The sequence below is a fragment of the Falco rusticolus genome, chromosome 9 (genome assembly GCF_015220075.1).
Source record: "Falco rusticolus isolate bFalRus1 chromosome 9, bFalRus1.pri, whole genome shotgun sequence".
Lineage (NCBI taxonomy): Eukaryota > Metazoa > Chordata > Aves > Falconiformes > Falconidae > Falco > Falco rusticolus.
The window spans coordinates 50,659,237-50,673,690 of record NC_051195.1 but is presented as its reverse complement, the minus strand read 5'-3'; the positions used below and the strand labels follow the sequence as shown (position 1 = coordinate 50,673,690).

General features: G+C 40.6%; 2 protein-coding genes across 3 annotated transcripts in view; one reads left to right on the top strand and one right to left on the bottom strand.

The window, feature by feature from the left end:
• Positions 1–8,677, top strand: part of LOC119153686 (spermatid perinuclear RNA binding protein) — an 86,852-nt gene extending 78,175 nt beyond the window's left edge. The window contains exon 19 of the mRNA XM_037400427.1: positions 8,579–8,677. The gene's annotated coding sequence lies outside the window, so the exon portion shown is untranslated. The remainder of the gene's footprint in view (positions 1–8,578) is intronic.
• Positions 6,890–14,454, bottom strand: part of RABGAP1 (RAB GTPase activating protein 1) — a 74,319-nt gene continuing 66,754 nt past the window's right edge. For both annotated transcript variants that reach the window (XM_037400411.1, XM_037400412.1), the window contains 5 exons: positions 11,585–11,689; positions 10,994–11,077; positions 10,180–10,251; positions 9,421–9,618; positions 6,890–8,621 (listed from right to left, as the gene is read on the bottom strand). In XM_037400411.1, coding sequence (XP_037256308.1) covers positions 8,499–8,621; positions 9,421–9,618; positions 10,180–10,251; positions 10,994–11,077; positions 11,585–11,689 — 582 coding nt within the window. In that variant the 3' untranslated portion in view covers positions 6,890–8,498. The remainder of the gene's footprint in view (positions 8,622–9,420; positions 9,619–10,179; positions 10,252–10,993; positions 11,078–11,584; positions 11,690–14,454) is intronic.

Below are 14,454 nucleotides of genomic sequence, written 5' to 3'. Positions count from 1 at the left end.
TACCACTATTAAATTACCATAAAACCACTTCTTTGAACTAGTATAAGCCTTCAGGACACAGAAGACATTAAGTCTTTTCTTGTCAGCCAAGAACTGCCAAAGCCACAATGGTTTTCTGTGGTATTTCTAAAAGAACTGATAAAACCCGTTTGCTCACATCACGAAAGCTGATACGAAAGTGGCACAGCGCCCAGTCTCATCTCAGAAAGTACTTTACTACCTTTCCTTGGGCACAGAAATTGTATGAAATCTGCACAGCAGTCGTCTTTTCCCATGTGGGATATATTAGTCAGATAAGAAAACTGCATCAGGAGTCATTCCAGTGTCACCTCCCAAAATTAATTTATGAGTGTGGCTCTGATCCTACCCTTTACTTGGATCACACAAGACAACTCTATGCATTAACAGATGCTCACAGCAGGGAGTTTAAACACACGGCTTTGATGTGTTCATGGCATACACTAACCGCACACTCTGCATGATAAGGGCTTCTGCTCGTATCTGGCAGCCTGCAAATCGCATCACTTCTGCACCTTCCGGAGTCTCAAAGTCCAGAGTGGCTGTGATTCCATCTGAAGCACTGCAGAACCTTCCTAAAAATTACTTCTGTCATACAAGCTGTTGATTAAGGTGAACCTCTGCAACATTGTAACTAAAACAGCATGCTCACTGTTACAAAACAACCTGTACTCTGAATAGTTATCTCCCCCAGAGAGTCATGTATAGAGTTAAGCTGCACACCAAAGGCCCATAAGGTGAGATGGTGATATAGCAAGCAAACAACTGTCACATCACCTCCAACTGTAACTCAAGTCACTAAAGCTGATGAAAAAATACTTTTGCCCTAACATCTTAATTAACATAAATTTAAAGTCTTCCATATTCTGAAAAACTTTTCATTATTATGTGATAAACTTTTGCCATGAAGTTTGCTGCACCTCATATCTCAACTGGTATTAGTAAAGCAACACAGTTAACAGAAAGACTTATACCCTAAGTCAAGCCAAGACTTACACTCTAAGACAAGTTCAAGATTTATTAGAAACACATCCCATAGTTTTAGTTTCAACCCACTTCAGTTTCACTACACTTCCTCCTAGCAGATCATTTCTGTACAAGGACATAACACAACTTTCAGAACAGGCTCACAAGAGAATAATATGGAATGTTCTAGTCTTGTACCCACTCCAGATATCGCTCAGATTGTAGATTTTGCGTTTGCTAAAAGGAAATGAGGGTTCACACAGAGGCTTTTGTTCATGCTGGGCACCTAGTATCATTAGATTCCTTGGAAAACTCCAGGCTTAATGATTTGAACGTTTCTCAACAATTCATTCAAACAAGCAAGAGTCTATGAAGTTTAGTGACAATGGTCAGCATGCTGAAAGCAGAAGGTTTTCATGAATGTGTCCCCCAGATCCATCTGTGCCAAAGCAACAGGTCCCTGCCCCTGGCAGTTTTGTCACTGTCATCCTCCCAGATACGATCGCAGCTAAGACTTGCTAGCTGTCTTGTTTGTGAAAGTGCTCCCAGCCTGCGCCAACCAAAATCGGCTGGGTCACTTCAAGCAGTTTTGTTGCTGGTCTGAACTAATCACTGCTCATTTTGTAAGAAGAAAATTACAGAACACTACCAACTGGTCTGCTGGCAAATTGATGTGAGTCATTATTCCAACAGCCCACAACAACTGGCATCCGAGGGCAAACACCTCTGACGTCAGCACTGCACCTGGAAGACAATATCTATCCAGAATGCTAGAACATGCTGCCTTCTTCCATCCTAAAGCAAGGGAAAATCAGAAACAGAAAGCTGCAAAGCATACCTGGAACACACATTTCATTCAAAGCAGTGCATTATGTGTCATGTGTCATCTACATCTAGTTCAGAGTACCTTTTAGGACAGAGCCTATGCTACATCAAGCTCCTGGTTATCACAAAAACTTTTCACTACAAAAAGCGAAAAGCAGCATTAAAACAAGTTACCTAGAGCAAAAAGTCATAAGACTAGTGCTACAGGATGACTTTACTGCAAAACTGTTCAAAGATACTCGAGTTAATCCTACTGGACTGAGTAGAGCCTAAGCATACATTAAAACTGCAACAGCAGAGACAGAGCAGTGAAAACTAAGGAGCTGACTCCATGGCAAATGACCATGAGGCTGGCTGTAGACCTGTCATGTCTCTTGCAGCAGCACTGGTAAGGCTGGGTGAGTGTTCTCACCAGGAATCCAGTAGGAATGTTCAGCTGGGAGAGGAGGACATGTCCTTTTAGTGCCCTCTGACCACTGCACCAGTTCTACCTCACTGTAGATCTGCACCTAGTAAGATGGAACATATTCATCCAAGAGTGTGCACTTCAGCAAAACTGAAGGTTTAGGTCTTGTAGAGTTCATCATTAGACAAGCAGAAACTCAGCACACATCTGAGTGTCCTGAGGCAAAAAAAAAAAAAAAATAATTAAAAGTACAGCATGAGAAATGCACTTGCAAGTGTTTTCTTTCTTCACCTCTTCTCTGATATATGTAGAATTAATATGACATGCCAAGCAGACTCAATAATACGTGTAATAAGGCTAGGACAGTACAAAGAGAAATATTATCTTGAAATCTGCATTTCTGGCTGGATGCTGTTTGGCATCCTGACAGATTCTATCTTTATTAGTTCACTGCTTGGATTACCTAATTGCTGAATTTTATTAGAATAGATTTTAGCTCCCTAAAATTACAGACAGCATTTAATTTAACATTAAAAGATCGTTCAACAAAGATGATTTCCGTTAAGAACCTTGCTATTTAACATTGCTCTTTAGAAGTCTTGCAGGGTCCAGGACTTTACAGTGCCATCTGCAGCAATTCTATCTACCAATTTGGGCCAAATCCCGTAATATAATTACTCAATTAAAAATATAAGACATTTCACAAAATTGGTTAGCAAACTGCTTCTGCAGTCCTCAGGGGGAGATCAGATAAATCACATTCTCCTCACATTACTTCAGGAACAGAAATCAGAACAATTCTATTCACAGTAGTTTTCACCTTATATAAATACATTTGCATGCATTACAGGCGTAAACACATAAGCTATTTTTTTTCTACACACATCAGCTAGTACACAGAAATATCTTCCTTTTACATATCTATACAAGCATTACCTCAGTGATTCTAAGATTTACACAAGTTTTTACCAAAGTTTATGTAATCTTTTTTCATTATTTAAGCTTTCTGTACTTCCAGCATCAGAACACAACCAACACTCAGCAGAGCTTGTAACAGGGAGGAGGAAACCATGAACTACCTTAACCTGCTCAGCAGTTAGTGATTTGATAGGCTTCTTACTGTCCAGGGTCTCCATGGGGAGAACAGTACAAGGTGACCACTCATCACATTATAGATCAAATGGTTCAGGCGCACAGTGCTTTATTAGTTCTCACATCCTATTTCAAAGCTTTCCACTTCAGGAGGCCTCAATTCACCTCTCAGCAAAGCTGGTGCAAGAAAAGAACAAACCTGTCTATAGCTGTGACAAGCTGGCATGAAAATTACCCCCACAGAATAGCAGGTGCTGATGCTACACAGGAAGAGGACTTACCACCCTCCTCAACCTGAAGGGCCTACAGCGTTGTCTGCAAAGCACAAAAAACACCCCATCAAACAGGCTGAAGCGATTAAAATACTACACAAATTAGGAGAAAATTTTACATCTTCTCCACAAGACCATTAACACACCACCAGGTTCAGCACAGCTTTCCTCCAAAGTACTGCCAATCTCTAGCAATTAACATTTCCTTCTAAACTCTATGCCGTCCCCCCTGCCCTAGCACTCCCCACACAGCAGGACATGGCAGACACCAGGGAGGACTCAAGGAGACCAGCCGGCTGAGGGGATGCCCTCTGAGCCAGGACAGGCTCCATACTGGGAATGAGGGAACCGCCATGCTGAGAGGCCTCTCCTCCCCTCCAGGCCGCATGACATGGGGTGGCTCAGCAGCTCTGGGCAGGCTGCTCGGGCTCCATGCGCTGTGCTCGCATTTGGCTCCTCCTTCCCGCTCGCCAGCGCCCTACAACAGGGCCCCTTTCCCTCGGCACAGCACCCACCACCACGGCGCGGTGCCTCACCTACCACGAAGCTTCCAGCAAACAAGATGGCGCCGCAGAGAAGCACTGTAACATCCAACACCAGTCCCACGAGCCGCTGTCTCTCAAGGGCTGCTCCTGCTGCCAATCACTGTGCCAGCCTATCAGAGCGCACCCTGGGACAGGCGGGCTCTGCCCCCACGCCTCAGGAAGGAGGGGGCGCCATGAGCACCACTGAGGCGTGTGGCTGCACACGCGGGGCTTTCTCCTTCGCAGCCGTACAAGGAGGGGGCCGAAGGGTTTGGGGTGCTCCGCATTGCCCCTCCTCACTGACATCAATCCCAGGCAATCATCCGCATGTTAAACTTCAAAGTCAGCTCAGTTCTGCTCAGCTCGTTTTGGCAAGAAATTACAATGCTGTGAGGAAACACTTGACTTTCAATGTTACACCCACATCAGGCAACAAATACGGTTTCTTAACCGGGGCAATCATGCTTTTCTCACAGTTCATGTTTTCCTGCCATTCCTGTAACTGGGCTGCAGCTGTGTGGCCAGATTATCCTAAGAAAAAGCCTTCAGTACAGGATTACACTTTGTCCTATTTCATTAGCATGCAGAAAACGCATCAAAATCAAATCCTCATTCCTCAAAGTCGTCATGGCCATGCAGCAGTAAATTATAGCAAAACGTTGAAGGCTTTTGTATGCGGAGTCCTTGATTGTCTTTGGTAATACAGAAGAAATAATACAATAAAAAAAGGGTGGGGAGGAAAAAAAAAAAGGAAAATTTTAAATAGAAAGCAATCCTCACTGCGTACAGGGATGACACATTTTCATTATTTTTTATGTAAGATGGACCTCCAGTTTAGTTGGTGGGCTCGCACTGGCTTCCTTGCGCAGTAAGGGCAGTGGGCAGGTGGCTGGGGTGGCCACTGCAGCACTGTCCCCTCTGCTGCGAGGGCCAGAAAACCTCCCTGGATTAAGCTCTTACATGAGGCACCTCTGAAGTGTCTAAAGTTAGGCTGGATGAACGCGAGCCAAGCTGCTGAACAGATGGAGTGAAATCCTCCTCTTGATAACAGGAACTTTATATCACTGCCACAGATAAGAAGGGCAGCTAAAAAAAAGTCAGGGAGGTAGTTATATAAATTTCAAGAAGGCTTACCAGCAATGTTTAAAGGTAAAACTTTCCGATAGATCTTAAATATCCACTTCCAGCTGCAGACCCTAAGCAGCCAAGAAGTTTTGCAACAAAAATGAGATCTTAACACTACAGCTACCACAGTATGAGACCACAGGAACTTAATGATGCAGCACAAACATGCAGAGCATTAGAAAGTCAGACCCTGGAGCACACAAGACTTAAAATCCAGCATCAGCAGAGTGGCACTTATCTTGAGTTCAGTGCACAAAACCAGCTGAGAGGCATATGTGAACAGAAAGGTGACTGACTACCAGCAAATAACTAACCATCTCATTAATGTAAAATACTCTTGCTTATAGCAGCTCTGACTCAACACCTTTTTTTTTTTTTCTTTTAACCTTGCTTATTCATAGTCTTGAACATCTCATCTTCCTCATCTTAAAAATGACCTGCTTCCTCATGTTTCACATGTAATTGTGCACAAGATGTGCATCTCAGCATGAGATCCATTTTTCTTATTTAGCTGTGGATATTTTAAGTGGAGTCAGATGTGAAATACATTGCTAATATTTATTTTCAAGCATCAAAATCCTTCAGGTAGATATCTAAAATAATCCATAATGACTGGAAACTGGCTGTAAAATGTTTTGTATAAAATGCTGTGAAACAGTTAGTTTCTCATTACATATATTCCATGTCCATGCTAAAATGGGGAGTTTATGCTGCACAGAGTTTTTAGGTAGTATTTAGTTAGAGTGTGGAAAAGATCTGAACAATAAAGCAACTTTTCCCCTCCCTTTAAGTACCTCATTTTTTGGAGGAAAGAGGAAAGTACACTATTAACACTATTTCCCAGTCCCTTTGGGAAGACAAGTGGATGAAGTGCTTTGGGCTTGGGTTGTTTCTTCCTCTCCCCTATTTACTTTTGAATTTTCTCCAAAAGTTACTGAGAAATTGCAGAGCTGGAGTTACCAAGGGATGGACATCTGTGAAAGACAAAGCACCAAAGACTAACACACAACCTTATAATGCCTTTCTCTTTAAGTATGGTTAGAAAAGTGACAGCATGATAACGGTCTCCTAGAGCAGGGCTGCTTTCGGAGTCACCTTTAGCCATTTTCATGACAAAAATACATTTTTACTCCTTGTTATCTGTGCAGAACACACATAGCTACAGGACCCTATGCTGCACTGTGACCCAATTAGTGCAGTCATCCAGTTGCACAGCTAAACCCTATGTTCAGCTATGACCGGAAAATCCTAGTGAAGATGACGTGAATGACACTTGACCTCACAGAATTTGTTACTGATGATGATAAGCAGAGCTAGCCTACATTTATTTCGCAGATCCAAGCAGAATTTGGAGGGCCATGGAAAAAAACAAATGTTCTAAATTGGACACGTTTGAGAATAGTGAGTCACAAGCCTCAAGCTGCACAAGGTCATTTTTGCAGTTTCTTTTTTCAAAGCAAACCCTAGATTTTGTTATATAAAGCAGCGTTGGCAACACTCAGAATATGCAGTCTTTTTTAGCAAAGCCCTTTGCAGCATGACTATAGTTTTGGTCTCAGGGAAGCTTGCAGATGCTACTGCTTCTACTTTAAGAAGAGAATTAGTTTTATATTGTAAAATATTTAATTAATTTCCTGTTAAAATGAAATGAAACAACAAAATAGTTATACAATTTTACTAGTTTATATTTCAATTCATAAAGTATACACACTGCAACTATGCTACCACAATGTCCACGCATCTAATATTGATGGAGTTACAGTATTTTTTTTTGGTATTAGACAATAGAGATAATGTATGCAGTTAAGGAAAAAAGCTTGGACATAGCATGTTCTATTCCGTAGTTACAGAGTACATTAGCTAGCATTAGTACAGTAAACAAGAAAAAGGTAGAAATACAAAATAAACCAAATATCTTTATATACAAACCAGTGCCTCTTATTGTTACCAGCTTATACTCACACTGCACACAAAATTTATCCACTGATGCAATAGATACTTCAGCATAACACAAACCATTATAAATTAAAAAAATTACAAGGTGCAAAACTCCATTCTACAGCTTTCTGGTGAGAACTCAAGACAATCCAATTAATAAGAAATCCAAGCACGTTTAGCACCTATTAGTGCAACTGCATTGAGTGTGAAAAATGACCTACACAACCTCTGAACGTGTTACCAGGGAAGCGAGTTGGATAGCTGTAGATGCTCACAGCTACTTCACGCAGTGATTCTTGCCTCATATATATCTCAGTTTATTGTTTCTTTGTCCCATTCATACCTATGTGCAAAACTAAATCCTGGAAGCTTTCTCAGAGCTTCACAGAAGGCCTGCTACAGCCGGGTAAAAACAAACAAACAAAAACAAAACAAAAAAACTGACAAAAAACAAACAGAAAGACTCAATTACATGTCAGACCATCCACATAATTAGTACTTATTAGCAGTCCTGGTGTTGGGGATTTTAACGCTGTTGATATGTGGATCAAACAATATGACACAGAAGTGAAACGGAAATTTGCCAAGAATTCTGATTATTCTTGTCTAGCACTCAGACAAGTCTCCCAGCCTCAGGTTGTGAATTTGTTTGGCAGCCCATGCCAAAAAAGCCCAGAGTTGCATAGAATTGATTAGTAACAGAAAGAAATGGCAAACACAGAGAGATGGATGCTGCATCTACTAAAACAAAGTGGGGTTGCTCGACAGGAATGCTGAAATCATCCCCATTCATAAAGCAAAACATGTCACCTCCTACTCTCCATATCCTGCCTCTGGGGACTGCTTTCTGGCACTGATGTAGTTCTTGCTAAAGTTGTCTTTTTTTTGTTGTTCCTTTTTCTTTTTTTCCTTTTTTTTTTCTTTTTTTTTCTTTTTTTTACTTTGTTAGTGACACTTTTCCTTTCAAATAAAATATTAAAAAAGGTTATAACTGTAAAAAAACCTATCATATGTAAACTTAACAATTAGGGTTTGGTAAGTTCTCGTACCTAGTCTGTGAAAAGCCTCCAGCCAGACCGCAGAATGGAGTGTTTCTCTGAAGAGCTTCAATCTAGCTACATCACCTGTTAAATATCAGTAGTATGAAGATCCCATGTCTAGCAATAAAACCTTTCTTGTGTTTCCATCCTCTTTATCACTGACCTATTGAAATCCTGACATGCTGTGTTTCTATGCTATTTACATTCTGGTCCTCTCATGTCACAGAATTAAACATCTGGCCAAGGAAGGCAACAAAAGGTGTTAAGAAGGTGTGTTTGACAGAACTGTTTTTCAACAAGTCTCTTTTCCTTGGACTCCAGTCACTGTTTTTATAGAGCTTATTGTTCTGTTGAACCATGTTTTCTTTGCAGCTTGTACTTCATTCAATGCCAGACCCAAATGGTGCTCCAAATCCTGCAGATGGAAGAGTAATTTCATTAATTTGTTATGTATTCACAGCACAAAGTTATATGAGTTAAACTTAGAAGGCTCTAGGACATCTACAATCTCTTGGCTACTTTAGAAGTTAAACCAGTCTTACACAAATTAAAAGTAGCGCAACAAGCTGATGGAAAAAAATAAAAAGCTCTGAAAAGCAAAACAAGCCTTGTGTCATTGCCCTTAGTGAAACATTCAGCTTTCTTCAGTACATCCAAACACTTTAATTCTTTCCATCTGAGAAGGAGCTATTCCCACAGGAACTGGACTTCCAACAAACTAATTTTTACCTTTCTGTGAACAAGAAGCACTGATACACCAGATTGAAAAGAACAATGTTGCCATATTTTACACAAACATCTCAAATACCTGGAGTGCTTTCCAATCTTGTTTTAAGAAACATGTCTAACATTTGTCACATGTTACATCTTCATTTAACATTGATTGTGAGATAAAGAAAGGCATGATTCAGTACTTTGTCAGAGCTTGGATTTCTTCCAAGAAGTTGCAGATCAGCCAGTAAGTACTGCACTGCAGCCAGGCAGATGTCTGGAAGTTGTAGTAGCTAGTAAATACTGTTCACGCAATTTCAATTACTTTGTCTGCATACACTAAGTTTCAGACCCAATGTTTCGTTAACATGTTGATATATAACCCATGCAGGAAATAGCAGGTTACAGTTTCAACCAACAGGATCTGTTCCAGTCCTTCTACAACACACACATTTTTCTATGAATACAGACATAGACTACAAAACGAACCTCCAAAGCATTACCTGTATTTTACATTCTGCCTCCACAAGCTGCAACTTGGTCTGGGCCAGCTCAAGCTCCATTTCTCTCAGCTGGTTTTTCAGCATTTCCTTCTCCTCGTCTGTGTCCTCATCTGAACCGTCCTTGGCAGAACTAGCAACCTTCACACGGCCTTCTTTATTGAAGAACTCCCGGCAATGCTCACAGTCATCCACTTTTTGCTAAAGTAAACACCTGATTGTGAACGCTTGCATTGAAGTGCTGGGATATGATCAAAGCCTTTTCCTGCCTCTGCTCTGGAAGAGCAGCACAACACGGGAGGGACTGCTAACAACTTGCAAACTCAGGAACTTTTGGAGAAGCACAGCCAAGGAGGAACTCCTGCCACCCCCAGATTTATGGGTAGGGGAAAAACTACTGAATTTATGGTAACACTGTATAGCTGCAATAATGGGCTCCGTACTGCCCACATGTTACTGTATGGTAAAAGACAAGAGAAATCTCCTCCAGAAGAAAAGACTCAAAAAAATTAACAGTTACTATTAACCACCATCAACATTAGTATGTAACCAATTTAGCATGGGAGAAAGCTGGCAGTTATTCATCTCTTCTCCAAGATCCCCCGCCCCTTATAATCTCCCTTCCAAAAACTCTTCCAAAAAAGTCACTAGGAAACTTTCTTTCAGCCAACATTTTAGTAATTAAATAAATTTTGTATTTGCTGTTATGATTTTTCTAAGAGATTTAAACATTGCAGACTGTGGATCTATCTGGTCTCTTACCCGTATCTTCTCAATTTCAGCTTTATTTGCTGTTTGTTGCTTTTCCAGTCGCTCGCTCAGCTGGGAACAAATCTGACAAGCAAAATCATGTGACCAGACCATTTATAAATGTAAATTTCATCCCAAATGAATGCTAAAGCACAACTAAATGCTACAGGAATATTAACATGGGTAGTCTGAGGGCTCTTAGAAAGTCAGGAAAATTGAGATGCTGCATTAAGTTGCCTCATTGTACATATCCTCATGTTCTCTACATATTATTCTATGCCCACAGGAAAAGCTGCAGTTTCAACATAAGTTATTAGCAGTTTGGCCTTGCTAAAGGAGCCAGAAAAGGTTAGGCATAACATGGCTCTTTTTTTTGCCTTTGGGATAAAAGAACCAGGCAAGAGCCAGAGCAGCAAAAAAAACAGTTCATTCCTCCAGGCCCATGTGATGCAGACTTAATGGTTTGAAGGTCTTGGGCCTGCTAAAAAGATACATGAATTTGCAGGGAAGCTGGGAGAGAACTTTTTTTTTTTTGGAACGAGGTGAATCTCTGATACACAAGAGCCCATTTGAACATTAGGCTGTAACAGAGGCTGTGGTGACTGACGACCTACAAATACCTACATCAGAGGCAAACAGAACTGTCCACCAAGCATCAGGATCTCAGAAAAAGAAAATGCAAAACCAGCCACAAGCTACCCATTTAAAACAGCTAAAATATCTCCTCAAATGCACAACGCAGATTACGCTTATTTCCAGAAATCTACAATACCTGAGAAAGTCTTGCAATTTGATAGCAAACCACACATCATTACATTGTACTTACCTGTTTGTAGTCACCAATAATAGAGCTGTTCTTTTTGATCTCTGACTCTGCCTTATCTAGCTCCCTACGACACATTTCCTTCAGCTGCAGGGAGGGGGGAAAAAAAGAAAAAAAGGTTTTATATATTTTTAGTCAGGGGAGAAGGGGGGTAGGCGGGGAAGGGTAGTATTTCCTCCTTCTAAACCTCACTGCTATACTCCACACCAGACACCAGGGAACAACAGTCTAGCTTAGCTCCATGCAGGCAAGGAAAAGCTAGACTTTTGTGACCATTGTTAGAAAAATTGACTCGCTAAGACAAGAAAGTATGAAAAAAAAGTGCTGACAGCTGAAGCCCTAGACTGCCTCTCTGTGCAGCAATCTCTGGCACAGTCTTTGCCTTCGTGATTTCAAGTTAAAAATTCACCACTCTATGAAGCACTTGGCAGGAAAGCAAAGAATTCTGCTTTGCTGACATCCTTTACACTAGAGAAGAGGGACAAACATGACTTAGAACATGAAGCCCTTCCCACACTTGTCACTTTTTCTTTTTTTTTTTTTATGAATTTCTGTACTGTACAGAAATGCGAAAATGACAGAAATGCCCCTAACCTGAGCTGATTCTTCTTCTAGGCGCCTCTTTTCTTCTTCTGCATCAATCAACTTCTGTTTGGTCATTAGCAGTTCCTTATTCAGAGCATCTGCCTTTTCTTCCGCCTGGAACACAGAGAGTTGAGCACAGCAGTGAAGAGAGGCTTTCTGACTGCTGATGCTGCTGGGCAGCCATGGGCACAGGCTCCAGCAGGACACAGCCAAGACTACCGTCTTTTCATTCTCATTAATAAGGGTCTGTTCGTTGCTCTATTAATAACAATAAAACTTCATAATGAAAATTATTTTTCTAAAAATTACCATCTGCAATGGCAAAGCTGCAACAAATAAAAATTAACGAGGTATACCACTACGTTCCATCAGTCCAAAACTCCTCCTTGAATTCAGTGATTATTTTAGCAAAACTGGAGTAGGGGTTGTTCCAAAGAAACCCAGTAACAGAAATAAGTTTTCTTTTCTCCTCCAGACTGGAAGTCGACCAATACATTTTAAAGACAACAAAAGGCACAGAACAGCTCACAATGTACAAGATAGGTAAAAACTATAATTTAGCTTAGACCTAAGTTTAATTTGCAAACATTCAACTTTGCAATGAAAACAGAATTCATGATTAATCGAAAATGCCTCTGGAATTCAAGAAACCCCAGAGCTCTATGACACCTACCAAAGGACGTGACACCATCTTTATTGTGTCACCAGAAAATACTGCATGAAAAAAAATCAACTGCTAAAGCAAATATAAGTCAGACCCCTCTCTCTTTTCGTTCTTGAAGAAAAGACATGTTGCACCTGAAACCACACAATCCTTTTTTTACTGCAGTTTTTTAAATATAAAGATGTGTTGTTGAAAAATCTTGGACTCTATAAGCCACTAAAAACTCTCTCTGCAAAGACAAGACACGTACTCCTGTGTCTTATACACAGCAATGCACTATTTCCCAATAGGTGCATGAATTCTACACAAAAATAGATCAATTATTCAATTGATATAAAAAAATCCTCAGAAAGTAGCTGTACTGATTCCCTTCAAAGGAAGAAAATAAAAAAGTGAAGTTTAGTCCCTTAAAGTCCTGCTGATCCTTTAAAACAGACGGCAAAGGCAAAGAGAACATCTTTTCATTATACATGGTTTTAAAGCTGTTTTAAAATTAAAGAAAACTGGGATGTGGGAGTCTAACAACAGTAGAAAAATGAAGCCTATTTTCTGGACTAGTGCAAAGGATATTAAGGAAATTCATTTCCAAATGCGTTGCTTTGATCTTTTAGGTTGCAAGATTTCAGATATGCCATGAAGGTATTACAAAAGGTGTGTTTTAAACAATGTCCTTTGGTACTTTTCTTTCAGGACATCTGGCTAGTAGAATGAAACTTACCATTTCAGGATCCAATTAGAGGAATTAACCAGGGTCCTAAAGTAGGATCAAACCTACCTACCTCCTCCGGGGGAATAACCCAAATGCTGCCAACATCATTTACCATCTTTGAAGGCATGGCTATTATATATCCAAAGAGTTATCTCAAAGATTTTGATTAATTTTGTTCCGCTCCCAGCTTTCCATTTAAATGAATCAATGTAAAAGCGTATCTGTGTCTCATACAGGCTCAAGCAGCCACAAACAACACTTAACAGCGGACACAAAAAGCTTTTTCAGTAGATTTTTTGCTGGAGGTGACCCCCTGAGTGCAGCTGCTGAGCAGTCTGCACAGCCTTCTATGAGCTCTCTTCAATGAAGTGAAAAAGCACAGGTCACAGGAAGCGAACGCACCAAAGCGTTGTGAAAACCCTGCTTCTAGAACATACCTCTCCAATTCACAGATTTGAATACGAAAGAGCAGTAGATGTAATAAACCTGAAAGTCATAAACTAAACCTCATTAAAAGCAACATTCACCCATTAGCATCAACATTTACTAAGAATATTTTTCCAACAACAACTTTCCAGGAGACCGTGGGAAACCTTAGATTCTCTGAAGCAGATAAGCTGAAACATTTTAAAGCCTGTCAACTCCTGCACTGTATGATTTTCAAAAGTCATTTTCCTTTGAGATTTCAGAAATGCACTTATCTTGGTACAGAACAAGAATGGCAAAACATAAGCACTTGAACTCTTCCCCTCATCTCCCCAAGCAGACAGACTAAATGCATTCTAGCCACCACATGCAGTACAAATGCCAGTATCTTTCTGTCTCTGCATGTCCTGTAAAAAAACACCTATTTCCTAATAAAATCTCCCAAACATGAATATGTAAAGCAGCGAGCAGGACAGCAAGCTCAAAGAAGAAAATCTTACTATACAAAGCGAACCTGAAGTTTCCTCCCGGGAGCTCTACTGATAATGGGAAACAACCCAGAATGATGAGTTCACAGGGGCAGATTTCAACAAGCCAAATGGAAACCACAGTAACATTTTCAGAGTTGCCTAAGGTACCTGAGAACCTGACTCCACTCAGAGCCAGACAGACTCAGAGTTTCAAGTTTATTAGGCACTTTGCAAAAGCCTGTCTGCTGTGAAATCTTATTCATAAGAATACCAGTAGAAAGAAAACAGAGTACTTACCTCTGTGACAATTCAAAGACTTGACTTAGCTCCCGCTAGACTTTCTTTTAGTATACTTAGAGAAGAAAGCAACTACTCAAGTACCAGCTCCAAACCTCTCCTCTCCCTCAAATCACTCTGTTTTTCAGGGTAATTAGTATCACAGTCATCGGTCCCGCCTCCCATGGACCTCTGACACAGGCCTATATATCATCAGTCTGCAATAAAGACATGGAGGAAAGAATCCTATCCCACCCAAATAAAAAATACTCTATGTATCTCCTCTCCAATGAGAGGAGTAGTGAGGAATTAGCCCTAGCACCTTGTCTCCACC